This window comes from Lynx canadensis, chromosome A2 (genome assembly GCF_007474595.2).
Source record: "Lynx canadensis isolate LIC74 chromosome A2, mLynCan4.pri.v2, whole genome shotgun sequence".
Taxonomy (NCBI): domain Eukaryota; kingdom Metazoa; phylum Chordata; class Mammalia; order Carnivora; family Felidae; genus Lynx; species Lynx canadensis.
In genome coordinates this window covers 55,966,996-55,994,979 of record NC_044304.2, presented here as the reverse complement: position 1 = coordinate 55,994,979, position 27,984 = coordinate 55,966,996, and the positions used below count along the sequence as shown (strand labels likewise).

Genomic DNA, 27,984 nt, shown 5'->3' with positions numbered 1-27,984 from the left:
TCCTCCACCACTTATGTGCTCTCTCTCTCAAAAACAAACATTAAAAAAAAAAAAAGAGCGCTTGGGGAGACTCAGTCTGGAGAATTCTGAGCGATCTTGGGGGGCTCCAAGTTGGCTAGGCTGGCCCTGGTGGGGGGTCAGGTGGCAGACAGGGGCTGTGGACTCAGAGGGCAGAAGCAGGACCCTCAGAGAGGGGTGGTCCTCATGGGCAGAGCCAGAACCCAGTTAACAGACTTCCTCCCCATCCCAGATGACCAGCACCCCAGCTCTTGAGGGGCACAGTGCACCCCAGCACTTAGAGGGCTCATGTCCAGGGAGGCTTCGGAAGCACCCACATCCAGTGGAGCCCACGCTCGTTACCTGAGACACGATGACAAGCTTGCCGGTCTCAGCGTCCACAGCCTGCACGACCCCAGACACGGTGCCATTGCCGACGGCCAGCCCCCGCACCAGCCCGGCACTGTTTACCACGGCAACGGTCTCATTGCTGATGGAGAAGAGGATGTTGGACTGGGGCTGGGGGCCACCCTCCGAGGTGATCTGGAGTAGGGAGAAATAGCAGCGCCCATCAGCCCCCGCCTCATCCTCAGAGCTCAGGGCCCGGAGAGCCCCATCTTAGCCTTCTGGCGCCCAGGAGGGCAGGCCAGCCTGGAGCCAGGCAGGGGCCACGGGTGGGGGTGGGTGAGCACGCGGCCTTTGGTTCCTACCTGCATCATAGCCCCGATGATCAGCGTCACCTTCCTGGGTATCAACCTAAACGGGGGAAAGACCTGCGTGTGGAGACACAAGAGAGAAGGGGGCCGTCGTGTTCCAAGCTCGCACAGCTGGGCAGAATTCACCCCTGAATATTTTCAGGGAGGCAGGGTGCCTGGACATCCCTCCTCGTTAGAAGGGACTGGCGAGGGCCTGGGGTCCTGACCAGCTCTGGGGGGGGGGGGGCGGAGCCCCCCCCCCCCCCCCAGGATTTCAGCCCGCCCATGGGCCTGAGGATCTGTGGTTCTCAGGGGCATGTTCTGTTGTTTACAACGATGCTTCATTTCACCAGATGTGAAACACCATGAAAAGAAAGACAATTTTATTCATGTGAGACCCCTGCGTAGAGCAGTGGTTCTCACGGCACGGTCCCCTGACCAGCAGCACCAGGGTCACCCGGCAATCATTAGAAATACACATTCTCCAGCCCACCCCGGTCTATGGAACCAGAATGAGGCAGGGCGGCAGGGGTGGGGGTGGGGGCCTGAAATCTATGTGTTAACAAGTCCTCCAGGGGATTCCGATGCACGTCAAGGTTTACATTCCAGTGCCTTCAAGATGTTCCATTTCACTGAACTTCTCCAATTTCTACTGATAAATTGCCTGAGAATAGTGCTCTACTTCGATGCCCTCAAAACTTCTCAGATGAAGAAAGAGGGGTGTGGGGGGTCAAGGACAAGGATGTCCTGGTCTCTGCAGCACAAAGAAGCCCAACACCATCGTCCTGCACCCCCCGCAGTGCCCGCCCGGCAGGAGCACAGGAAGAGCCTGTGCAGTGAAGGAGTGTGGCGGTCGGCCGAGGGGCTGCTTTGTGCATCAGGATTAGTCTCCGCAGGGCTGAGCTATTTATAGCAGAAATGAATTCTTCTTCACCAGAAGAAAGGAGCCCTTCCTTCTAGAGGCACGAACCAGAACCACCAGCTCCGGCACAGTTTAATATAAAGTCTATCCGCCCCTGGGTGGACGAGACCCGTGGAGGACGCTGGCAGGAGACAAGCAGCTGATGGAAAAACTTGGACGGAAAAACTTGGACTGGGAGGCTTGTGTGAACACCTAATGCCACAAGACGAGTCCCAAGTCACACACTGAGATGACCGCGGGGTGCCCCAGAGCTCCCTCACTCAGGACCTGCTTGCTCCAGGAGCTCACGACAAAAGCCCACTGCTTCTAAGGGCGGGTTCAGACCGACTGTCAAGATGGGCTTCCACACAGGAGCCTAAATCTGCCCACGGCTTCTACCCAGCCGCTCCCTTCTGGCACCAAAGGGTTTCAAGAGTGTTCTTCCACTCCCCGGCTGTGTGACGAGCGGCAACCTTTCTCTGAGCCACATCCTGCCCACTCTGTCCCAGAGGGAGGTAAAAATCACTCAGGTCCCTCCCTCTGGAGCTGCCTCCCCAGATCCCTGGGACTGATGATGGCTCCCTTTTAATCAGGGGACATCGCAGGGCATAGATTTTAACACGGTTTCTCCACGGCAGCTTCCTGGGCTACCCCCATAACTCCTGGCCCGCCACAGAAATGACACACTTCCCACCCCGTGCACGCATGCAGTAAGGGCTGGACTGATCCCACACAGGAAGGTGGGAAGGGAAACAGCTTTACCTCAATCTGCTGCGGGGCTGAGTTGATTCGCTGTCCAGCTTTATCGCTCACGGTTGCGGTGAGGCTGGTCTGGCCAATGGCCACACCGTGGATGCGGAACGTGGCGGTATAGTTATCAAGGGCTTCATCGAGGGCCCTGGAACAGAGGGAAGGGCTGGGACTTCTCCCCTGGACCTGCCAGTCCTGTCCCTGAGATGCCTTCCTCTGACCCCTAGGAGGACTCACACCAATGTAATGATCTGGGAGGCTGCTCGGAGCTTCAGGTCCATGAAGGCGAAGTATTTGGCCAGGAAAGGCTTCTTGTGAAAGTCCAGCACCCGGACATATGCCTTGACCGTCTTTCCAATCTCCACCTGCATCATAGGGGACAGAAACTCAGGGTAGCCTTTGAATGACCAGTTTCATCACCTACTGTACCCTAAGGCTTTCTGTGAAAGTGTCATCAACCTTAAACCCACAGACCTAGTTTGAACTCCGGACAATCAGCCAATCAACAGATGAAAATTAATTAAGTGCCTACTGCACACAAAGAGCTTTGGGGATCCTTAAATGCAAAAATTACGCTCTCCGCTCTTAAAGAATTAAGAATCTAGTTAGAGTGGACAGACACAGCCAGAATGGCATACAGTAGGAGTTCCATAAGTGCTCACTGACTGAACAGCTCACATCTGGCACCATATGATACATACAGTAAGAACTTTAAGATACCAAGAGTCAGAAATGCTTAGTGAAGAAGTAGAACTCTGATCAGCAAATTACCAGTGGAAGTAAAACCACAGAAGGAACATTTGAGGCGGTGTGAGAGAATATTGGCTTTTCAAGCACTCTAAGCTGCTCGAACATTCCCCTTTTAATTACTAACCATTCTCTCCAGTCAGGAAGATAGGAACCTGACAGCAACCCTCTATAAGCCTGGCTGCACCTCCTTCAGGTATTCGCAGTAATAAAAATTCCCTGTTTACATTGAAGAAAAGCCTAGATCTATTACGCATTCCTTTTGCAAAAGCACTTGGCATAGTTCATTTTACTCATTTGCTGATGAGATTCCAAAACCCACACGCCAGGGAGAAAATTCACCATCGGCAAGGGGTATGCCTGGCCGGTTAGTAACTACACCAGCTAGAGACCGAGAATCCCCAAGTCGGGGCTCACGAGGAGACGACGTCGGGCGGGATTCGCAATTGAGCTTTTACCGATATCAACTGGCAGGAAGAAGTATAACCTCAGAGGTTGCTTGACATCACACACGCGGAACGACAGAGGTGAGACAACATCATAAGCTCAAAGCAGCTTGGCGGGGTGGGGGCGGGGGGGCAGGGGGAGCTGGGTACAGGGACTCAGAAACAGGGCATGAGGAAGATAACTCCCACAGAAACACTGCTCTCCCAGCCTCTGTGAATCAGCAGCGAGGGGCCTTTTAGGGAGTGGCTACTGACCTTGTCAACCACACGGACGTACAGCTCCTGAATGTCCGAGACGTAGACATCGGCCTTCGCCGGGGCTGGGAAGGCCAGGCACAGGTCATGGATCATGATGGTCGACACGCCCGGGAGCAAAGGGAACACCTGGAAGGTTGGAGTGGGGCTCAGTCCTGCAGCTGCTCATGGCATCAGCCCATTGCCCATGGGACACCATCTCCAGGAGACGGCTGGGCCAGGGCTCAGAGGAAGATCCTAACCCAAGCATTGCCCTGCCCATCCCTCGCCATGAGCCCCCACTGCCAGCCAGGGGAAGTGCTTGAAATGTAAAATGGTAGAACTGGGATGGATCCCCGAGAGCATTTACTCCAATTTATGAGAAGGAGAAAACGGAAGCTGCTTAAAGCAGGGCAGTCGATGGCCACGGGGCACAGAGCAATTCGGAGGTAGAATGAGGATTCCAACCCGGGATTTCCCAGCTTCTGTGCAGGCCACCTGCCTCTGCAGCTCTGGTGACAGAAGAGTGTCATGCATGACATAGCTCCTTTCCAAACAAACGTCTCACTCAGAAGTCCTAACCTGACCTTGCAGAATCTCAGAACCCGCAAAGAGACCATAGAGGCCACCACAGTCTCAAGGTTTAGCTCTGTGAGTCTCATTCATCTCTGCCTCAGCCGTGCTTGAAGTAGAGACTTTGTGAACATTCCGAGGAGATGGACACACCCGGGTTACTGTGTTCCGGTCTTCACTGCAAAGACCCCCCCACCCCCAATTTTAAACCTCCTTCTTTCCCTATCTGCTTCCTGGGACCACACGTTCAGAAGCAACTCTCCCCAAATAAACTGCACCATAATCACTCTCCCATGCTGTGGATGCACTTGCAGTGATGTGTCGTATCGTTTAGGCATGTATCTCAACTACGTGGTCTGGGGGCTGGGCAAGTGGGGTACGCCACAGAGCTGGTGGGTGAATCCAGAGCGGTGCTTCCTGTCTCTAACCCTGGCTTTGCTGCCTGCAGCTTGTGGTGTTACAGTCATGGGGGGCAGGGGATGTTTACAGTGAATGGTTCAGTGCTTGCAAAGCTAGAATTTCAATATCAAGAACCAGTGGGGGAAATAAAAAGCAGATTTCTGACCCTAATGAGATAGCCAAATATGATCACATCATATCCAGGTTAAAATCCTTCAAAAAATGGGGCACCTGGGCGGCTCAGCTGGTTACGTGTCTGACTTCAGCTCAGGTCATGATCTCACGGTTTGTGGGGTTGAGCCCCACGTCAGGCTCTGTGCTGACAGATCGGAGCCTGGAGCCCGTTTCAGATTCTGTGTCTTCCTCTCTCTCTGCCCCTCCCCTGCTCACACTCTGTCTCTCTCAAAAATAAATAAGCATTTAAATTTTTTTTTTCTAAATCCTTCAAGGACTGCCCAGAGAGTGAGTCCAAATCCTTAGCCCATCCCGGAAGAAACTGGCACGAGCTGGCCCTTGCCCATGGCTCTAATGTCACTGTAAACCATGATCCCTCACCACTGTCAGGCTCCAGCCACAGTTCTGCTCTGTTCTTCAAAGCCAGCTAGCACCTGCCTGCCTGCCTGCCTGCAGACCACACAGTCCATCTTAATGATCTGGGGTTCTTCCCCCGCACCCTGTCTTCACCTGCTGGCTCCTGCTCATCCTTCAGGCCCCTGTTCAAGCATCCTTCCTCAGAAAAGTCTTCCCTGACCAGACAGCTAAGAGCTACCTCTGTTCACTTCTCCTAGTGCAGCTTTACTGCATATAATTTGGCCATGATGGAGACCGTGGCCTAGTGTCCATCCTCCCTCAGGCTGTCTTCTCGCCAGCTGTAGCCTCAGGGCTGAGCCTGGCACCCGGCACAGTACCAAAAAACATGTACCAATCAGGTGAAGATCCAGGATCACAGCTCTAGGTCACTGCAGTTACGGCAAAGAAACCTGACTTTCCAGCTTGCTTCCTTAGCTTCACTTTTTTAGCTTTGCTAAAACCTAGAAATTCTAGGGAAAAAACAAAAAAGTCTGCAAACCCCATGTACCCTCATCTCTTTGGGAAGTGCTGTGATCCAACTCCTTCAAAGCACATATGGGGAAACTGAGGCCCACTCAGGACGGGAACCCAGCCTTAGAAGGGCAGCACTGGGGAGAGAACCCAGGTGCCCAAGCTCCCAGTTCAGGGCTCCTTCTGCCACACTCTGCCAGAGCAACCAAAATGGAACTGTGGGCAGGGGAGGAGGGCGGGGCCGGCCAGAAAAGGCCAGAGCAGAGGCAGGCCCCAGCCCCATTAGCAAGCTCGGCCAACCTGGAAACCCTGCCGGTGTCATTGAGCTCAAGGGCACATCAACCCGGATGAGGCGTGCCTGAGTTATTCCACACGATGACTTAGAGTCGATTAACAAAGATCCCGTGGCGGAAATCACACTCGCCTTCCAAAGCGATGCCTGTGCAATTTGAGCCATTGCCACACGAGTCCGGAATTAAATACAGGCCGAGGAGTGGGGTCTGGAAACCAGGGGCCTCCAGTTTTGCCGAGGACGATTCATCCTGGCTTATTCTCTTTCCCTCAACGGAAACTCATTTAAAAACTTGAGAGAGAAATGAGAGCTTTCTTTGAAAGCCTAACGCGAGGCTCCGATCTAATCCTCCTGCAGAAGTTATTGCTGTCAGGACCTGGCGTGTCCTTCACAGCGCGAAGAAATTACACGTCGCACTGGCTGCTGAAAGACCCGCACAGGGGAATGCACGGAAAGCTTTCTCGTTTTCTTTTTTTCTCTCCTTCAAAAGGACCATTTTGCACATTTTAAACAAAGACGTAAAGTGGCGAGGGGAAATCAATTCGTCTTCCGCTTGATTTCCCAGAGGCTGGAGGTCCGGCCACCTTCCGGGTGACAGACGCAGAGACGCTGCGTGGCCCGGCCGGCCTGCCTGCTGGCACCCATCAGCTCGCCTCGCCCCCCCTGAACAAAGCTTTAAGGGAGAGAGTTCACCAGGCCCCTTGGGAGACGAAGAAGCTGCTCTGGGGGAAGCGGGGGGACCTGCCAGGCAGCTGGAGGCAGAGTGGGGGCCTGCCTCACTGCAAACTCTAGACTGTGCACGTCTGTTTCTGCAGGCCTTCTGGGTCCACTCGCTTCTTGACCGACATTGAGGCACGAGTATGAAGGAGAGGAGGAGGAGAAAAATCCAAGCCCAGAGCGAATTCTAATTTCCAAGTGTTGAAGGTGCCACCTGAGAACTTCAGCGAACACTGAGCCCAGAGGAAAGTCCTGTCATCTCTTCAGAGGCGATGAATGCATTACTGCTCATTAAGACACTGTCAGTAGCACCGGAGGCAGCTCGTGAGTGGGCTGGAGCCGTGACGTCTACTTGCGCCCGTCAGGCCCCGAGGGTCTGCCCGCATCATCCCGGTTCCTTGCTTCCCTGGGCCCCCACACACTTCAGACTTGTCCCTTGATGGGTAGCATTCATAGAAGAGTAAGGACCCTATAAATATTTCCACACGTCACAGGAGCCGTCAGCTCCCGCTTCCTATTATGTAGCGTGCTTGTCAATGTTGTGCGGTGGGTCAGGCCGTGCCACGCAAGCACTGGGGTCTGTGCCCCCGACTGGATGCCATCGAGACCCCGAGGGGGTGACCACGAGCCCATGAAGATCACAGACACCAAGAAGAACCCTGGCTTGGAGGCTGGGTGGAAATCCAGCCAGGGACCCCAGCCAGCCCTATGCCTTCCTGCAGGGCCAGGACTGGGACGGGTACCTGTGTCCACGGGTCACACTCAAGGGGAAAGCAGGACACACCCAAGTTCAAACCCTGAGGCTCGCACCTGCTACCCGCCTCATCTTCCTTCCTGACGCGCTTCCACAGACGTACAATGTCACCATGATCACGGGACCAAGGAAATAGGCAGAAACACTGTGGCTCATGAGGTGTTCCCCACGGACTCCCAGTGCCTGGACCGGGACCAGGCCCACGACAGGCACCGATCTTTGCGAGATGAATGCGTTAGTTAAAGGTACAAAGTGCTTGGCGCACAGTAGGGCCTTCCCCGCTGCTCTTATAATCGCATGATTATAAGATCCTTCTGTTGGAAAGACTTGGTTTGAAATACAAAGAATCGGTGAGAAGAAAGAAACCCTAAGTTTAACTCGGGTAAACACTCCTAGGGGCAACCCAGCTAAAACTGAAATGAAGGCCCCTTGCAGAGTTTTAGGGGGTGTGAGCAGAATTCCGCACAGCCCTCCATGCATTGTGTGGACATAATAGCCTCCACAATGGGCCCGGTGCGTGAGCTCCGCGGCTTGCCTTCCAGAGACAGACGCTCAGAAGCCGAAACACACCCAGAAGCCATTCTTGCATCCCGAATGTGTATCAATAGGAAAGAAAGAAACATTTTCTATGAGCTAATTGAAAAACTCCTGTGGGCTTTCTTGTCTCTGTGATTAAGGGAAATGAGAATGTTGCTAATTAGCAGCTGGAAAATGCCAAAGAAATGTGTAAACGTCCTTCAGAAACAACCGTCTGAGAGAAGCTGCTAGGATCTGTCACAGATTGTCAACGCTCCGTGAAAAACTTCCCCGGCAGGTTGCAGAAGAGGCAAGGGGAACCGGATCCCAATCTCCACCTCGAGGTGCAGAGGTCTCTGCACAGGTGATGGGAAGCAGAGACGCCAGGGCTCAAGGTGCCTTCAGGACACCTTCTGGGGCAAAAGCGACTCTCATAGGGCCTGTCACACGGGCTGCTGCTGGTACGTCCCATAGTGTGCTAGGCTTGTCCTGTGGGACGTCTGTACTGGGCACCGTGTCCCATTCCATAAGGGCCACGAAGCAATGAGACATGCGAGCAAAGGGCCAGTCCCCAGGCAAGAGAGAAGGGCTATAGCTCTACTAGAACCATCTATAAAATGGGGACATCAATATTTGTCTTGATTGGAGAATCCTAGCATCTGTTGCTGAGGGGGATTGCACAGGGAACTGCAGAATTGTAGGACTGAACAGGGGCTCACAGGTCGCCTGGGGAAACTTGCCTCTGATGCTGAAATCCCATCTCTAGTCTTCCAGACAAGGGTCCCAGCTCCCATTTGGTTGCCTCCAGAGACGGGGCACTCACTACCTACAGAGGCAGCCCAGTCCAACACGGGCTCTTCAAAGCATTTGTTCTTGGAGGAAAGTTCTCTCTCTGGCTGCAGGATTATCCTCAGGGCTTACTCAAAACGTATGGTGCGAGGTAAATATGAGTAAAGGGGTCCCCAAGCATTGTTGGCACTGTGCACATTTTTCTGAACTGCAACTTCCCTCTTCTTTATTTTTTTTAATGTTTATTTTTGAGAGTGAGAGAGAGCGAGCATGAGTGGGGGAGGGGCAGAGATAGAGAGGGAGACACAGAATCTGAAGCAGGCTCCAGGCTCTGAACTGCCAGCACAGAGCCCGACGTGGGGCTCGAACTAGTGAACTACGAGACTTGAGCCAAAGTTGGACACTCAACTGACTGAGCCACCCAGGGGCCCTGAAACTTCCCTCTTCCTGATAACAGGGGAGTTATTTTTAATTTCCAGAAGTAAAGCAAAGCAAGGCATATCTCAAGCAGTCAGAATTATTTACGATTTGAGCTTTTCCTTTTAATATGAAGGATGTGACAGCAAACACTCATTTACATGGCAGGAGGGATGGCCAGGGAATTATTCTTTCTCTTATAAAGGGAACAAAAATGCTCAGGGGACAGCTTCCTATGATCTCGGGCTTCTAGAAGCACACATTTATTCCCAGGTGCTGAGAGATCGTGTTTTCTTGCTCTGATTTACGGCCACACACCTCAGAGGTCCTGCCATGTGAGACTGTGCCTCTGAGAGGAACAAGAACATTATGACGTGTTTCCTCACCCTTCACTGAAGGGCCATACCAGGGAAAAGCGTCCTCTCCACAGACAGGTAAAGACCAAGGCCGACCACTGGAAGAATGTAAAAAAATGTAAAAACAAATAACAAAAACAAAAAAAAACCCTCAACTGTCCTCAAAAGACCCAAGTCACCAAAACTGACTCAGAAAGAAACAATGTGAATAGGCCGATAACAAACAAAGAGACTGAATTTATAATAAAAAAACTACCCACGAAGGAAAGATGATGGCCTAGTGGCTTCACCGGTTAATCCTACCAGACATTTAAGAGTAATTATTAGCAGGGTGCCTGGGTGGTTCAGTCAGCTGAGCGTCCGACTTTGGCTCAGGTCATGACTTCACAGTTCATGAGTTTGAGTCCCACATCGGGCTCACTTGCTGTCAGCTCAGAGCCCACTTCAGATCCCCTGTCCCTCTCTTGCTCTGCGCCTCCCCTGCTCTCTCTTTCTAAAATGAATAAACATTTATTTTTTTTTAAAAAGAGTAATTATTACCAAGTCTACATAAACTGTTCCAAAAATAAGAAGAAACACTTCTAAGCCATTCTGTGAGCCCAGTGTTACCCTGATACCCAAACCGGACAAAGAAATCACAGAAGAGAAAAGCACGGACCAGCATCTCTTCCGACTCTTAACGACACAAACCCGCCAAAATATTAGCACATGGAACCCAGTTCCATATAAAAAGAACTATATGTCACGATCAAGTAGCGCTTGTCCCAAGAATGCAAGGTTGGTTTAACACCTGAAAGGCAACTAACGCCATTCATCATATCAACAGAATACAAAACAAAAAACCACATCAATATTTCAAGAGACACAGAGCATTTGCCAAAGTCCAACACTCTTGTGTGTGTGTGTGTGTGTGTGTGTGTGTGTGTGTGTAAAAGCAGGGAGGAGATGGCTCAACCGTCCGGGGTTTCTGTTTGAGGTGATGAAAACGCCCCAGAACTGACTGTGGTCATGGCTGCACCTGCCTAGGAATGTATTAGATACCACTGAATCACACACTTTAAACAGGTGGGTGGTATGGCATAGGAATTATACCACAATATTAAGCTGCTGTTAAAAAACAACAGAAAGGGGTGCCTGGGTGGCTCAGGCGGTTGAGCATTGGACTCTTGATTTCAGCTCAGCTCATAATCCCGGGGTTGTGGGATGGAGCCCTGCCCTGGGCTCTGCACTGATCATGGAGCCTGCTTGGGATTCATTCATTCATTCATTCATTCGTTCATTCATTCTCTCTCTCTCTCTCTCCTCCTCTGCCCCTCACCCCCCCTTGTGTGCCTTCTCTCTCTCAAAAACAAAAATAAAAATCTTTTTAAAAATAACAAAAGGCCACTAGAGGCACACCGCAGCTGTCCCTTAGACACAGTCTCTGCTTTCCACTCTGCCACAGTCCCCACCACCCCCTACTACTCCCTGACACTGAAACTAAGCCTCTCCCACACTTCCAGGTCCGTTTCTCATGGGAAACCCTGCTCATGTCCCTCATTTACTTTCCACCTATCCCACTCCAGAGGCAAATAATTTTGTGACACCCGTGTCAAGATGGTCAGTGAATGCAAACCGAGAAAAGGACCTCTGGAGCCACCCAAAGGCAACAGCACTGTGGCAATTTAATGACACGACTTAGGTGTCATGTCTTTGTTCTTGGCCGCCTACATTTATGACTTCTGGTAGTGGTCTGATACGTTCTCTGACACATTCCGTAGTGAGTTTATTTTAAAGGAAGTTCGGTTTTCACAACTGCAAAAATAACTCATTGTGCAGATATGCAGACATTTAGGATACTGGTGTTTGTTTTTACCCTTTGCTACAACTATAGGGCTATTTTAAAAAAGAGAGAGAGAGATTTAAACAACCGAAATGCTCTACAAAGAGAGAATGGCTAAGTACAAATGATAGCATAGAAATAATCAGCCAGCCTACAGAGCAACACGGGGGGGGGGGGGGGAAACTAAGGGTGTAACCAGTGACCAAAGCAGAATACTAAATTCTTCCATATCACAGCCACAGCTAAGTCAATATTTGCAAGAATAGGAAGAAGGTCAAGAAAGGAATATGGAAAAACACAAAAAGCAGATACATCTTTCAAAAGCAATTTTCCTGGGGCGCCTGGGGCGGCTCAGTCGGTTCAGCGTCCAACTCTTAATTTTGGCTCAGGTCACGATCTCACAGTTCGTGGGATCGAGCCCCGTGTTGGCCTCTGTGCTAACAGTACAGAGCCTGTTTCCCACTCTCTCTTCTCTCTCCCTCTCTCAAAATAAATCAGTAAACTTTGTTTTAAAAAAAGCAATCTTCCTTACGGTTGTCAGACTTGTGTTTATACGATAATGTTTTAATTCAAAGACTGATTGACAGGAAACCATTAGCTAACTAAGAGTGTGGGTAGTTTGCAGAGAAGGAACAAAAGTCACAAATGATGGAAGTTTCGCGAACAATGAATCAGAGACTCTGAAGACGTTACAAGTCGCATCTGCTGCGATTGAGCGTCTGCTTCTGACACAACCAATCTGATAACCACAAGGCCACCGGACGAGGGATGACAAGGAAGGTGGAGATGGGCCCGTACTCACCGTGGCCACGCCCCTGGTCTCCTGGTAGGTCACCTTGATGATGTCTGTGGTGCTGGTGTTGAGGAAGAAGTAGCCAGAGCCTTCTCTGATGTGCAGCTCAGCCTGCAAGGAAGGGTGGGCCTGGGTGTCGAAGGCGAGGCCCCCCCGTGGGTCACGCCCAGGTGGCAGGTGGAAGGGACCATACCTGCACATCGGGGTGGTTGTAGATGGTCACCTCTTCCGGGCTCACCCTCACGTCCTCCACCAGGATGAGTTCTATGGAGGCCGACACAGGCGTGAGAGGGTCGTGCTGAAGGGGTGAGGCAGTGCTATTAGATCCAAAGGCAACGGCCCAACCCTGGCCAGTCTGCGGGTCGCCCCCCCCCCCACCGACTCCTGCCCTGAAGGAGCATAGAAACCCCAGGTCCTGGCGTCACACCCAGGGCACTCATTATGTTGGGGACATAAGCCCCAGTAAAACCATCATGTTTCAAGCCCAGGTTAGAGGACACATTCCTTTGAGGCAACCAGAATTCTGCCAAGGCCAGTGCCCCACCCCAGGTGGCCCGGCCCCATGAGAGTGGTGATTCCCATGCACTCCAGGAAAGTGGGGGTGCACAGCAGATGACCTGCTGCAGTGCCCTGTGTGAGGGACGGGGACACGGGCAAACAGCATATAGGTGCTGAGAGGAGGGGGCGTGGAGGCGTCCTCACGGGGGGCTCATGGGGGATGCAGCACAGCCCTCACTCCCCTGGGTGCTGCCCGTATCCATATGCGAAGCCGCTGCCTGTCCTTCCAGGGAGAGTGCTGGACCCAACCTGGCCCTGTACTCACCTGCTTCAGCACCCGCCCCCACCCAGCCCTGTGCTAGCCCTGGGGGTTCGACAGTGGTCCTCAGGCAATGATGCAAATTTAATCCAATGTCAGGATTACATTACAAGGGACAGTAAACGAATGGCCTGTGTCAGCGCGTAGGACAGGTTGTGAAGGCTGCGAAGGGCCAGGTAGGGGCGAGGGGGGTGGGGGGGGGACTCTCAAATGAGCAGACACCCAGAAGTGAAGGCGTGAGCAGTACTGCTAGAGAAAAGCCCACAGGCCAACGAGCCTAAGTGCAGATGCCCTGGAGGGGGAGGCCCGCGAGGCCACCCACAGCCAAAGGACTCCCTGTGCAGGTGGGGACGGACAACCCAGGGCTGAAGCCACCAGGGGCGTAGGTGTGTTCCTTCAGGGCCAGCCTCAGTGCCGCTCCCACTGGGGTCTCCACCCCCTTGCTCCCCCCACCACCCAGGAGACAATTTCAAGCCCCATCTGCTGGAACTTAGGGTCCCTTGGAACCCCATCCCACCCTCTCCTTCCAGCCATTATCTGCTGCCTTCACCCTACTCAAAACCCACGTTGGTGTGGGTATCATTCAGCAGGACCGCTCTTGGGGAGCCCTTCCATGCACGCATTTGCCACCCAGAAGCAGTGCCTCTGCGGGGGGCCCATGAGATGCCGGGGTGGGGAGGCTCGGGTCAGCGGGCCTTGACCCAAGCGTGTGCAGACGATGGCAACAGTTTGTATGTGCAGGGGTGTCTGTACCATACCAGAGGCGCACAGGGGGATCTGAGGCCTTGGGCAGCTACTGTGTGCCCAGGGTTCAGGGCTGCTTCCCAGAGGCTGACACTGTGGCTGAGCCTAACAAACAGGAAGTAAGGGAGTGAGGGGACAGCATTCCAGGCAGCGGGGACTGGAGCTGCAAAGGCACAGAAGCCCGAGCCACCTGGGCACAACCTCGGGCGGGGTCTGAGGTCAGGGCCACGGGTGGGGGGCGGGGCGGGAAACAGGCTGGACAGACGAGGCTGAGGGCTCCCAAAGCTGTGCGCCGGGGCCTCAAGGTGACAGGGCCAGACTGCCTGAATGCCAGGCGTGTGGGGCAGGGGTACTGGCGGCCAGAAGCCAGAGGGAAGGCGCTCAATTCAGGGATGGGTTAGTGAACAGAGGGTGCAACCCAGCAAAGGGACTCAGGACACTGGGAGGCCGGACAGGATGCGGGCAGACGCGGGGGCCTCCCCGCCACCGGCGGGGCTGGGGACGTACCGGCTGCACCACTCTGGCCGTGCTGAGGTGGGATTGCTGGTAGCCAGTCGCAGTGGCGGAGATGGCTGTGGTTCCCGACGCCTCGTGCACCGAGATGGCCTGCAAACCTGAGTCCAGGGAGAGGAGAACGGGTGTCGGGTTTTGCCCCCTGCCTCCCTGTGATTTGCAGTCTTAAATCTCCATAGTCCTAAACATACATCACTGAGTCTGTTTAAACTGCATGCACCATAAGAGTTAGCGGGCCCTGAGCAAAAGGCCCACGGTGCAGCTTCGGGGAGCTGCACGGGACTCCATGTGTGGCTGCCGAGGGGTCTGTGAAGGCAGCATGATTCAGAGCAGCATGGGTCCCAGAGGCTGGCTGATCTGTACAACCAGGGATGGGAGACTCACCTGCTGTGCACCCTGAGCCCGTGTCCCCATCCCTGAAATAGAAATTCCAGTTCCTGCCTCACAGAACGTCTGTGCAGGATCAAAGCAGAGGAGTGAACTTGCTTCCTTTCCATTCTGGATAAAGGGGAGTCCCCGACAAAAGCCCCCAACAGCCGCCAGCCCTCCTCAGCACCCCTCTCGTCTGTCTGGGGTTTCACGACACCCTGTCCTCCTGACCTGGGTCATCGGGCTCACCACCCAGCTCACCGTGCAACTTCTTCTGGCCGCTCCCATCGTCCCGGGCCAGCAGCTGCATGGGCAGGTCAAGGTTGATGCTGGCCAGCGACGGCCTGGTCGACTCCCACTGGATGTTCAGAGAGCTGAAGTTGTCGAATCTGCGGCCCTGCTGGTCGTAGGCGGCCAGGTCCAGCAGGGGGTTGCGGTGGTTGGAGACTGGAACCTGCGAGAAGCAAAAGTCAGACGTCGTGGCCAAGCCCAGGCCTGGGCACAGCCACTCTTGACCATGCGGTGCACCCTGAACCTGGCTGACTGCCTTCGGAAGGGCTCCCGGCATCCTGGCGATGGAGGGGGGCAAGTCACGAACTACTGCTGTGCAGCAGTCAAGATGCTTCATAGGCTGGTCCAACCTGGTGTCTTAGTCCACCCCGTGGTCCTCTAGGGGGGACCAGTTTGCCCTTTCAAGGAGGCCTTGGCGATATCTGAAAGCATTTTTGATTTTTATAGCTGGGTGGGGGTGCAACAGGCATCTAGTGGGTAGAGGTCAGGGATGCTGCCTAACACCCTCTAATGCACAGGACAGCCCTCAAGAAGTAAGGATCTGGCCCCAAAGGTCAGGAGTGCCAAGGTCAAGACACCCCTCCCTACAGCCTTCCCCCAGCCAGGCTGCTCTCTCCTTCCTCTCTTGGCCTCACCTTTCCAAATCCTTGCTACCTCCTCCCTGCCCCACCGAGCCCCTCCAAGAGGAAGGCTGCCCCCACCTGGGTTTCATAGGAACGCCAGTTACAACCTCCAAAATGTTCCAGAGCCATTCGGCTTGCAAGGCTCCTTGCAGAGCCAAGTTCTCACCTGATCCTTAAATATCCCAATGAGATGGGAGCTGTCGTCCCTATATAAAGGGTGAGGAAGCAGAGTCCCAGGGAAGAAAAGGAACAAATAAAAGGCAACTCCGAGAATGAGTGGCACACCCTTCGGGGTTGAGCTCCAAACCCTGAATTACTAACCACTCTACCATTACCTCTTGCTCCCCAGGCAAACCCACCCTAGGCAACCCAAGCCAAGTCGCCCTCCTTCCTCCCAGATGCTGGTTCATCCCCCACCCTCCCCCCCTCCTGGCAAGGGGGCAGGTGGGGCAGGTAGTGAAGCAGGGACCCTAGGTACATAGGCGTCCGCGTCCCCCTGCCTGGCCTGGAAGCTCGGCCTGTCACCACCCCAGGCAAGCCAGTGGGAGTCACAACAGGACCACCTCCCAGGACTCTGTTTTAACCAAGGGTCGTATGAGACCATTTGCAAGAGGTCGGCTCACTGTAACAAACGTGCAGGCAGGGACATGGGCAGTCGTGCGCAGTGTCCCCCGACATACCCACTGATGCACGCACGGGGCCAGGAGCGAGGACCGCACTGTTTTGGCCTTTGTAAGTTAGGAGTGACCGTGTCACTTGCTTTGACCCGTGAAAGGTGAAACGGGACTTGACAACAATTCCGGGGGGAGCCTTAACGGCCAGAACACAACCCGCCAGGGAGTGCCGCCTCCTTCTCTCTGCAGTGGCACCCAACCACGTTCACCACGCCCTGGAAGGATGGGAACAGCGACATGAAGCAGGGTTCCCCTGCCACCACGGTGCACATGCAGGACGTGCAAGAAGTGAACCGTGCTGTGTGAATTACGCGATCTGTGCTTGTCTGTTCCCGCAGCCTCGCCTCGCCTGTCCAGACCGATGCTGTCACCGAACTACCGACCAGCACCGTGAGGGCTCGGCCACAAGTCCTTCTAGCTCTCTTGCCTCCAGAGAACACCGAGCCCAAGCACGCTGCAAATTTTCACTGCAGGTCACAGCCCAATCAATTGGGGATGCTGGCTTCAGTCAGGAGCTACAACCACGGGCAGGGACGGGAGTGGCCCCACTCTTTCCCCGAGATGCGTCCTGGGTGGGAAGCCGATGCCCTTCCCTCCCCCTGTGCTCCCAGGGAAGGATGTTAACAGTCTGCTCCAAGCATGCTTGGATCCTTCCAGTGGGCATCTGAGGGAACAGCATCATCCCCATTCTACAAATGGGAAGGCGGAGGCTCAGAGACATTAAGCAAGTTGCCCGAGGTCACACAGGTTTAGGGGTGGAACACTGTTGGTCTGGTTTTAAAGCGCACAGGCCTCCCCCGTGACTGTGCAGCCTCCCCTGACCGTGAGGCCTCTCCCCGGTACACCAGTCAGGCTCCATCCGAGCCCCCGCTAATCAGTCTCCTGGCACACGACAGGTGCTCAGCCATAGTGAGCTGAACACAGGACGACCCGTGCAGAGGGCTGGGGTCAGGCCGGAGTCTGGTTCCACTTTGTCACTCTGACTGGTCAGCTCCATTCTGGTGTGTGGCCTCGCCAGTAATTTACTCAGCAAACACGTCTCGGGTGGCCTCTGGCTTTGGAGAGGTATAAAATTAAATTGATACTGTACCCAGGATGCATGGCAGGGATACAGCTTTCTCAAGGTCCCCTAGTGAGATCATAAATCGCAGGGGCCGTGCCCGATCGGCTCACAGCTCTGGAACTCCAGGGCTGATGTATCACACGGCAATTCTGTGTTTGAAGTCCATTATTTCCTGGCAAGCAGGATCTACGACACACGCAAGCCAATTCAGATCCGTGCTCTGCTGCCTTGACTGTCATCTTTCCGTCAAGAGAGACAACCCCGCGCTGACCCAGAGGTCACAGCCAACAGACGGCCAGACACGGCTCACTTGGCAAATGCCCGACGTGCAAAGACAGGGAAGATACATATAGATCTGCCTGGTTTTTTCTTTGAAAATAAGAAGGTTTGACCAGCCTGGGGTTCAATGGGCTAGAGTCGAGCTGGGCAGACCATCACTATGGAGGGGCACCTGCTCTCCAGGCCTGCACCACCCACCCCCCTACCCCCAGCCCCCTTTCTTCAGCAGTGCCCCGCTTGGCTTCTCCAGACATTTGAGCCTGCAAGAGTCAGGGCCAGAAGGCACAGGGACACTGGCATGGTGTGCATGTTTCTGTGTTCATTCATCCATCACATTTACTGAGCTCCTAGCATGAGCTGAGGTCTTTTCTAGAGACTCGCAGAGAATAAGATAAATATGTAAATTCTACAGCATTAGATGATGTGCAGAGCTTGGGGGCAGGGGAACAGGGAACTGGAATATGAAATGTTGAGGGAAGGGAGAAACTTTAGGTAAGGTCTAAAGGCTGAGGACTCCCTAACTGCAAGGGGTAACATTTGAATAAAAAACTGAGGGAGGCAGGGAGGGAGGCTTGGGGACACAGGAGTAGAGAGAAGCCAGAGGCACAGTAAGTTCGGGATGCATGCAGGGCACGTTCTGGTATGCTCAGGGTATGACAGGGTGTCCAAGGACAGGAAGAGCAGGGTGGTGGATTAATGGGGACCGGAGCTCAGAGACTACGGGTTATAGAAGGGGCTTGGCTTTTGCTCTGGGGGAGCGGGAAGCTGTTGGCTGGGTCTAAGCAGAGGAGAAGGTTAAAGTGTAACATTTACCAGTCACGCTTCTCCCCTACAACCCTAGGGGACCGCTGTCACCCATTGTCATTCAAGGAAGAATTCAGGCCCAGCTGTCAGTGCCTACTGACGTCAGCTGCTGTCTGGCTTGTGACCTCACACTTGGTGGACCAGCAGAGCGGCTTTTCCAGAAGAGTCCAGACTTAGCAGGACTATACTCCTTATAAAGAGGTAATTTGTTAATACATAAAAGTGTTGGGGTGCCTGGGTGGCTCAGTCGGTTAAGTGTCCGACTTCAGCTCAGGTCATGATCTCGCAGCTTGTGGGTTCAAGCCCGGCATTGGGCTCTGTGCTGATGGCTCAGAACCTGGAGCCTGCTTTGGATTCTGTGTCTCCCTCTCTCTCTGCCCCTCCCCTGCCCATGCTCTGTCTCTCTCTCTCTCTCAAAAATAAATAAACATTAAAAAAAATTTTTTTTTAAATACATAAAAGTGTTTTAAAATGTGACCCTTTCAGGACATTCGCCTCAACAGCCCCCAAAGTCAGGAGGCAGAAAAGTCCTGAACACACAGATTTTCAGCTTGGGAATGACAGCCACCTGCTCCCTTCCAGTAACACCCAGGCCTGAGCTAGGGCTAAATGAGGCGTCATGGTGACAAGCCTCCAGAGGGGCTCTAGGCTCGGGGCCAGTTCTCCTCACCTGTCAAGAGGGAACATGGGTGCCCGGCCCCCACGGGGTAGGTGGGAGAATGCCCCGACGCTGGGCGCAAAGCGTCCTCATTTGTAACTGATGCTGTGGAGGCACTGACCCGTAAGGGACCGGCATTGGGGGCAGCAGAGGGGCTCACACGCCCATGTGTCTCCGAGCTGAGCAATCAGGAAAGCCTGAGAGAAGACAGAAGCCCACCAGAACAGCAGGAAGAAAAGCCAACTAAACTCGCAGGGGACATGGAGGCCAAGAGTCACACGCCAGACAGGCAGGAGTGGTCCCAAGTCTTAGACACTGGAGTCTGGGACCTCCCGCAGAGCATCAAAGAAATGCACTTCAACAAAACACAAAGCCATCCTCCTGCTTCACCCACGGGGAGCCAAATCCCAAATCTCTCTGCGGGTGGTGGGAGAGGCTGCCCACAGAAACAGCCTCAGAAAGCTTCCGTCAGGTGCACAGAGGAGATGCGCTGAGCGCTCTCAGGGCAAGCAGCAAAGAGGTGAGGGGCTCCCATCCCCAGAACGGGGCCCTCAGGAGCCACCAAGGCAGGGGGCAGCTGGACATGCCTTGGAGCGGGGGGAGCTGATCACAGGGCTGGGGCCGGGAGAAGAGAAGCAGCTGCAAGGACCAAAGAGGGGGCACTAAACTTAGGAGCCGGGCAGATGAAGGGCCTCTGGGACCCTGCCCACCTCCGGGCCTCGTGGACAAACTCATGAAGGGGATGCAATGAGCCTGGCCTCACAGATGGTCCGGCGATGGGGAATAAGGCACACAGGTGAGAGCTGTGTCAGAGAACACACGATGGTTCTGATTGCTACGTGGGCAGCAGGGATGCAGAGACCCCAGGCTAACCCCAGGGCCTTTGCACTTGCTATTCTACCTGCCCGGAACACCCTTCCTTCAGCTTTTCTCGGCTGGCATCTCCTGACACGGTATGTGCCCTCCTCACGGAGGCCTTTCCTGGCTCCATCTGAAGCAGCCTCCCGTGGCAGCCGTCCCGCACCCTGCCTCACTTGCTCCACGGCACTTCCCACCTTCTGTCTGTCTTGCCTACTGTTTGCGGGCCTCCTGCTCTTGCTGTCACCTCCGTGGGGCAGGTGTCTCCCCAACCGGAGTACTCCTGTATTCTAGAACCCCGAGTTCTGTGCCTCACACTGAGAAGGTGCTCAACAAATACATGGTGAAGGAATGAAGGGAAAGAAACCTGCCTAGTCTCCTCCTCTGTGAAGGGGCTGGGGGCTGGGGCCCATATTATGATATGTCCGTACCCCTGACCCTGAACAGCAGGGCTTCTAAGCCCTCCACATCTGTCACCCGATCTCTGGGTGTCCTGGCGTGGAGGGCTAGACTGGCCAGAAGCCCAGGTGCTCCAGGCCCGTGGGTTCACCTTCCAGCCCCGCTCGTCAGAAGAACCCCCGAGTGACTTTCTTCCCCCTCCCACATTTACGTTTGAAACACAGCCCCCGGATACGTAAAAGCCGGACAAAAGCAGGCCCCGTGCACGGAGGGGAGGTGGCACAGTGCTGACCCGTCCTCGTCACCACACCCCCGCCGCCCCCCGCGAGAATTGCCCACTCACCACCTGCTTGTTCTGCTGCAGTAGCGGGCACGACAGGTCCAGCTGGGGGCTGGCGTAGACGGGCGTCAGGGTGAGCCTGGAGGGCGGGGCGCAGACGAACTTCACCACGGCGGGCTCCAGCGCGGGGAAGGGGTTGGTGACACTGGGCTTGTTCCCCACCGAGAGGGCGATGACCTGGCGGGGCACAGGAGCACTCAGGGTCCGAGTGCCTGCTCCACCGTGAGCCTGGCCTCCCCACCCAGCAACCTTGGACTCGGTTTGCTGCTCCGTAGAATGGGAAGGTGAGAGCTACCCCACCAGGGGGTTACAAAGGTCCAGTGACATACGTGTGGCAGCGTGCTCTTTCAACCTGCGAGAGGCCTTCCCGCAGGGGCTCTGATGCCCTCTACGAATGCCGGCCGAACGCCGCCTGCTCCGTGAGCCAGGGAGGAGGCGGATCGGTGACACCTCGCGGCTGCGCAGGACCCTGCGAACACCTCATAGTTGACTAAGCGAATTCACAAGCCTGTGGGTTTTCTAAAGGAGGAGCCCGCACTGACTTTGGAGGATTCATCACAGTAAGGTGCAGGTGTGGGAGGGCGTGTGCCGACGGACAGAGGCCCTCATGGCAGCCGGACGGGAGAAGGGCCGTGGGGGGCCTTGGCCTGCACACCTTCCTTCTTGACAGAAGCTCGGCTGGCCGCTGCAGAGGCCAAAATTAAAGGTGCCAGAAAAGAGGGAAGCTTGAGTCTGCTTTGAGAGCTGGGGCATCAGAAATCAAGCGCAGGCCCGAGTTTTATGACAGCAGCTAACGGTCCATCCCCAGAGAGTGCCCCAGGCCCCTGAAATGACACGCACTTTCTTTAGGACATGTGGTCCGGCCCAGAGCCCCTCAGCCTTCCTGATCCCAAGACAGGACGGAGGGCGGTTTCCATGCTGCCCTGTAGGCTCTCGGCCTCCACCCCGACGTCCCAAGGAACTGAGGCACACGGCACGGGAATGGAAGGGTCCCGGAGGCGCCTCTGTTCAGAGGCCCAACCCCTATGGCCCAGGGGGGGATGCGGATGAGCAAGCCGAGTCAGGGAGAAGAAAGCTCTCTAGCTTAGTTCTGGACTGGGTTTATCCTCATGGTATTATTTGCATTTCTTTTACTTATTAGTTAAAAAAGACAAAGCCAGCGGGAATCAGGGTCTTTCACTGTGCTTCTTTTCTGCTCACACCAAGGGAGTCTCCGTGTGGCAAGCTTGGGGTACCCTTATGAAAGGGTACCTTGGGGGGGGGAGGGTGCATGTGTGTTTTAACACCAGCTGACACTATTACATATGCAAGGGGATTCTCCACTTCCCTGAAGACATGTGTTCTCTTTCTTCTTTTTTTTAACGTTTTTTAAATTTTATTTTAGAGAGAGAGGACACAAGAGTGGGGGAGAGGGGCAGAGGGAGAAAGAGAATCTAAGCAGGCTCCATGATCCGTGCAGAGCCTGACATGGGGCTCGACCCACGAACCTGGGATCGTGACCTGAGTCAAAATCAAGAGTTGGATGCTCAACCGACTGAGCCACCCAGGCGCCCCTCTCCTTCTTTCTTGGGTCACGCTGGCCTCCCACCCTCTTTCTGTTTCCCGGCTCCGGGGCACCCTGTGAATGGAGGGCTACATTCCTGCTAGAAGCAAATTGGTGGGCGGCCCTGAGCCTCCAGAGGGCCAGGCACAGGGACCGGATGGGTAAGCTGCCACCCCGTCCAGCCCAGTCCTTCACACAGGGGCTCTGGTGTGGCTCTAGCCCCAGGAGAGTTCGGCCACAGACGTGTTGTGTTTGGTCCACCCAGTCTCCTAATTTTTTTGGTTTTCATTTAGCATTGTGAAAAACAAAAATCAAGAGATTTCACAGAAAAAAAAGAAAAAAGAAAAACTACTGGGATTCCTGGCTTATCCTGAAACACCAAAAACAATCTGCCGAATCTGGGCTGAGGCCTCACTCGTTTATGATATCCGCCTGAACCCCGGAGGTCTCTGACTGTGACCCCCGATCTCGTCCCATCGTCTGATTTGGTGGCAGGAAATGGTGCAGTCCAGAGAGACAAGAGTTCCCCCCACTAGTGGAGAGGGAGCTGAGACTGACTGGCTCTAGCAAAGCCGCCATGTGTCAGGAGGGTCCCAGCTGCTGCCCCCAGACCAACCTGCCTGTGTCTACTCAGTCCTTCCACCTCACTGATCCTCAGTTTGCCTGTCTGTGAAATGGTGCTGTGAGCACAGCAGGGTACTCAGGCAACACGACTCTGCACCCGTCTCCCTCTGGGCAAGGTGGGTCTAGGGACAGCCATGTTCTTACCTGCTCGCCCAAGGCCTGGCAGGTCACGAGGATCCAGTGTTGCTGGTAATTCCGGGAGGTAGAGGGCCCAAAGAGAGCCAGACTGATGCTGTCTGTGTCCTCAGAGGTGATGTTCCGGAAGAATTTGGAAGGCTCGAGGACCCAGGGTCTGGGACCTCCTTCGAACAGCATCTCCTTTGAGGAGCCAAGGGTCACCAAGGCGACGGAGGAGGGGTCAACAGCCTGTGGGGGGGGTGAGGGGGAAAGGAGAGGCAGCATTCCTCTGGGAGGCCTGTGCAGGTGAGGCCTCGCCCTGCTGCCGACTCGCCCCTGCAGAGGTCAGGCAAGCCCCAAGTCCTCTCTGGAACTCAGTCTGCTCATCAGCAACACTACCAGGACTGTTGTCAAGATCCAAAGGCATAGGAAGGCTCTGGGAAGAACTGTGTCCTCACTCTCTGATATGCCGCTGAGGGGAGGGCTAAACAGACTTGCCTCTTCTGTAAAATAATCAGTAAAAGCCTTGAAAATACCCCCAGCACTTGCCCTGGAACCCAGGAACTCCTCACCTGGAATCTAACCTAAACAGAACAGGAAGGACAGAAACAGATTCACGCACAAAGAGATGTTCGTCACACTATTACCTACAATAGCAAATCATAGGCAACAATCTGAAATCCACAGTGCGGGGCTGGGTAAATAAACATGGTACATCCACACAATGGGAGGTTCCACGGGTCCCCGAGGCAGCACTTACAAAGAGCCGGATACAAAACTGACTCCAGTTTGATCACAGCCACGTGGCTTTAAAAAGCATAAAGCCATCCTACAAAGAAACACACCAGAAGACGGAGGGAAACGCAGGCAGCCTGTCCTTGCTGGCGGTTTGTTTCCTTTTTCCTCCGCAGACTCTCCCACACTTTCTACAACGTATGGATAAGCTTTGGGGGGAAGGGGAGGGGGCAAGACTTTTTTGCCTGTTTTGTCCCCAGCACTTAGAACAGTGCCTGGCCCACAGTCGGTGCTCAATCATTATTTGCTGAAGGAAAGAGTGAACGTTAAGTCCTAAAAGTACTCAACAAATAAGGACAAAGTAAAATAATTTTTTAGGAGCGCCTGGGTGGCTTAGTCGGTTAAGCGTCCGAATTCAGCTCAGGTCATGAACTTGTGGTTCGTGGGTTTGAGCCCCACATCAGGCTGTGTGCTGACAGCTCAGATACTGGAGCCTGCTTGGGATTCTGTGTCTCCCTCTCTATCTGCCCCTTCCCCACTTGAGCACGTGCTTTCTCTCTCTCTCAAAAATAAATAAGCTTTAAAATAAAACAAAATAATTTTTTTTTTTATAAAAACTCTCATCTGCTTTCACAATCTTTGTGCTGAGGGTCCCAGGGCCTCCCTGCACAGACAAGGGCAGAGCTTAGAGTCTATAAGAAAGGGTGCCATTCCCATCCAACATCAGGGAGAGGGCCAGCTTCGCCAGGAAGACGTGGTTTGCTCTGCCCAAGGACACCTCCCTCCACAGACACAGCTGGGGTCTCTTTGAGGGGTCCTGCAGCCTTGCTCCCTGGCTCCCTGCTGGGGCTTACCTGCTCTGCTCCAGAGGGTCTCGCTGAGGTTGCCCCAACTACTTACTTACCAGCGGGCTTCCCTGTTGGACCCCACTCTACCCTCCAAGAACTTCCAGATGGATGTCCCTTCTGAAAGCACAGATCTGACCCCGTCACTCCTGCACTAAACCATTCTGTAGCACCTGTTGTCCTCGGAAGAAAGGCTTAGTTAGCCCAGGATTCGGGCTCTTCCAGGGTAGCCCTCGCCTCATCTCTCCTAGTCCCGCCTTTAGACTAGCCCTCACAGAAGCCACCCCACTGACCCTGTCCCCTTACCTACTCCTTTCTCCAAGAAGCCCCCACTTCCTCCCTCACCCGATGACGTCCAGCCTGCCAAGGCAGACAGCTCATTCTCTGGTCCCTGCTTTGCCTCGTGTCAGCATCCTGCAAGGAAATGATTGGTCTGGCGGCCTACGTCCCTGATCAGCCTAAGGGCTCATTAAAGGTAGGGACTGCTTTCTTCTATAACCATAGCAATCAAACTGTATGAGAAATGAAAAATGTAGAGAAAACAAGAATATTTTTTTAAAAAAGACAGGGGAAATTACAACGACTCTGTGGTACTATTTCTTTTTTTTTTTTTTAATGTTTATTTATTTTTGAGAGAGACAGACAGAACGTGAGCAGGGAGGGGCAGAGAGAGAGGGAGACACAGAATCTGAAGCAGGCTCCAGGCTCTGAGCTGTTAGCACAGAGCCCGATGTGGGACTCAAACTCACAAACCGTGAGATCATGACCTGAGCTGAAGTCTGCTGCTTAACCTACGGAGCCACCCAGGCACCCTGCCCCTAGATTCTTTTTTTTTTTTTAATTTTTTTTTAATACGTATATATTTTTTGAGAGAGAGAGAGAGAGAGAGACAGAACATGAGTAGAGGATGGGTCAGAGAGAGAGGGAGACACAGAATCTGAAGCAGGCTCCAGGCTCTGAGCTGTCGGCACAGAGCCTGATGTGGGGCTTGAACCCACGAACCATGAGATCATGACCTGAGCCAAAGTCTGATGCTCAACCAACTGAGCCACCCAGGCGCCCTGCCCCTAGATTCTTTTTTCTTTTTTAATTTTTTTTTTATGTGTATTTATCTTTTGAAAGAGAGAGAGAGAGACAGAACATGAGCGGAGGATGGGTCAGAGAGAGAGGGAGATACAGAATCCGAAGCAGGCTCCAGGCTCTGAGCTGTCAGCACAGGGCCCGATGTGGGGCTTGAACCCATGAACCATGAGATCATGACCTGAGCCAAAGTCAGATGCTTAACCAACTGAGCCACCTAGGCGACCCCGTGATACTATTTCGTAGCCATATGATTAGCAAGAATCTAAAAGTTTGAGCACACACTGTGCTGGTGAGTATGCAGGGAAATGTGCACTCTTTTTTAAAGAATTTATTTAGTTACTCACTTTTTTACTTAACTTTTTATTGAGATATAATTGACATGTAGCATTGGTTTCAGATGTACAGCATAACAATTTGATATTTGTATAGAGACTTGACCTTTGAACTACGCAGGGGTTAGGGGTGCTGACCCACCCAGCACGTCAAAAGTCTACATGTGACTCTTGACTCCCCCAAAAAGGAATGGAGGTGAGATTTCTAAGTATCTCTCTTTTTTTTTTTTTTAAGTTTTATTTATTTATTTTGAGAGAGAAGGGCAGAGAGAGAGGGGGAGAGAGAATCTGAAGCAGCCTCTGCACTGTCAGCTCAGAGCTCGACGCGGGGCTCAAATTCAGGAACCATGAGACCACGACCCAAGCTGAAACCAAGAATTGGATGCTTAACTGGACCACCAGGCACCCCTAAGTATCTTTCTGATATAGCTTTAACTCTGGAACTATATAACTTACATATACATAATAGTAGAAACAAAAACCAAACCCTAAAACTGACACCTGGAAACAGACCAATGTGTCTGACAGATGGGTCATTACAAAGCTGCAGTGACTAAGTGTGTGCCTGTCCCCTACTCTTGGCCTAAACGATACCTTAACCTCTCATGATTCCCAACGTCTTTTAGAACAAGAGTTACAAACACCTGTTCCTCTGACTGCCTTTCAACAGCTGGCAAGGGTGGGGGTCCACGGAGCCGGTTCCTAAGGTGGAATCAGCACCAGGCAGTAAAGGGCGCCAGGATCCATCAGCTATGTCTGCTGTGGGCACAGCACAGATGCACACAGGTGCCGTGCCTGCATTAGCCCAGAGTCCACCTGGGCAGGGGCCGCTTCTGGTTCAGAATGGCCAGCATGCTGGGAGTGTGGAGGCTACCGCTAACACAGATCGAGGGAGTCCTTAGTTTAATGCCTAGAACGTAGAGTACTTGACAGCTATGTCCAGGTCCGGCTCTCCCAAGCTCTCCTCTCCAAGAATCCTTGGAGCCCTGAGTGTTGGTGCTGCTTGAGGCAGAACATCCAGTCTCCCACCCCTCTGCGGGTAGAGACCAGAATGTATTGCTGGGATGTCATAAAGCCTGGGCTGAACCAAAGCATCCCAGCGCTCAGACAGAGCCAGCCCCTTCCATTTTGGCCCCGCATGTGTGAACTCCACTCACTGTAGGGTGTTAGTCTATTTCTGTAGTCACCTGCCAGGACTGGGGTGACGGACCCACCCCTCAAGGCCCCCTGACCCTTCACCTAGCTCCCTCCATGCCCTCACCCCCACGGCGGCTGTGTAAATCCTCAACTGCCAAGAACCTGACGTCCTCACAGATTCAGACAACCACCTGGCTGTCACCCGTAGTCCTGGACCCGGAGCAGTGCCCCAGCCAGTTGCCACCTCGCTATGGAGGGGAGTCACCGGAGTGACAGCTTTAAGATGCACACGCCCTCGAGGGGCACAGGGTGACGATCTGCTGAGGCCTACGGGGCACAGCTTCTCTTGGCTGTGGACTTACATTAAACCCTTAGCAAAGAAAGGGAATCACTTGTCAATGAGAATTCTGTCCTTTTAACTTTTTTTTCCCAATATTTTTCTGAATTTGCTATTGGTTATCAACTCTCCAGGAATCCCTCCCTGCACACATATGCACGTGTGTAGACGCAGGCAATTTAAAAAAACCTGGGGCGCCCCCAACCCGCAGACTCTGCCTTGTTGCATGCCCAGATTTTGAAACCATCAAGATAGCCCTTTTTCTGCATGTGAATGGCCAAGCATGACCAGGGCCTTTGACTTTTCCTCCCTGACCCTCCTACTCCACTCAGGCCTCTTTGCTCAAACATCACCTCCTCCAAGAGGCCTTCTCTGATCCCGTAAGGCAGAACCTCTTGTCACCCGCTACCTCCTTTCCCGCTCAACTGCCCTTATTACTACCTGCCATCACTTTGTATGTAGTCATTTGTTTCTGTCGCCACAACTAGAATGAAGTTGTTACTGGCTAGCTGTGTGACCGCAAGCAGGTTAACCTCTAGGAGGCTCAGTCTCTGCATTCT

At 53.6% G+C, this 27,984-nt stretch overlaps 1 protein-coding gene across 4 annotated transcripts in view; it reads right to left on the bottom strand.

The window, feature by feature from the left end:
• The window catches only part of NUP210 (nucleoporin 210), a 109,445-nt gene that overhangs the window by 27,340 nt on the left and 54,121 nt on the right, over positions 1–27,984 (bottom strand). For 3 of the 4 annotated variants that reach the window (XM_030307499.1, XM_030307498.1, XM_030307496.1), the window contains exons 15-25: positions 22,983–23,204; positions 20,675–20,848; positions 14,944–15,136; positions 14,308–14,414; positions 12,433–12,537; positions 12,249–12,350; positions 3,792–3,920; positions 2,581–2,708; positions 2,356–2,491; positions 708–770; positions 361–540 (exon numbers count right to left, since the gene is read on the bottom strand). In XM_030307499.1, the coding sequence (XP_030163359.1) occupies positions 361–540; positions 708–770; positions 2,356–2,491; positions 2,581–2,708; positions 3,792–3,920; positions 12,249–12,350; positions 12,433–12,537; positions 14,308–14,414; positions 14,944–15,136; positions 20,675–20,848; positions 22,983–23,204 (1,539 nt within the window). The remainder of the gene's footprint in view (positions 1–360; positions 541–707; positions 771–2,355; positions 2,492–2,580; positions 2,709–3,791; positions 3,921–12,248; positions 12,351–12,432; positions 12,538–14,307; positions 14,415–14,943; positions 15,137–20,674; positions 20,849–22,982; positions 23,205–27,984) is intronic. The other variant, XM_030307497.1, reaches the window with a different exon arrangement.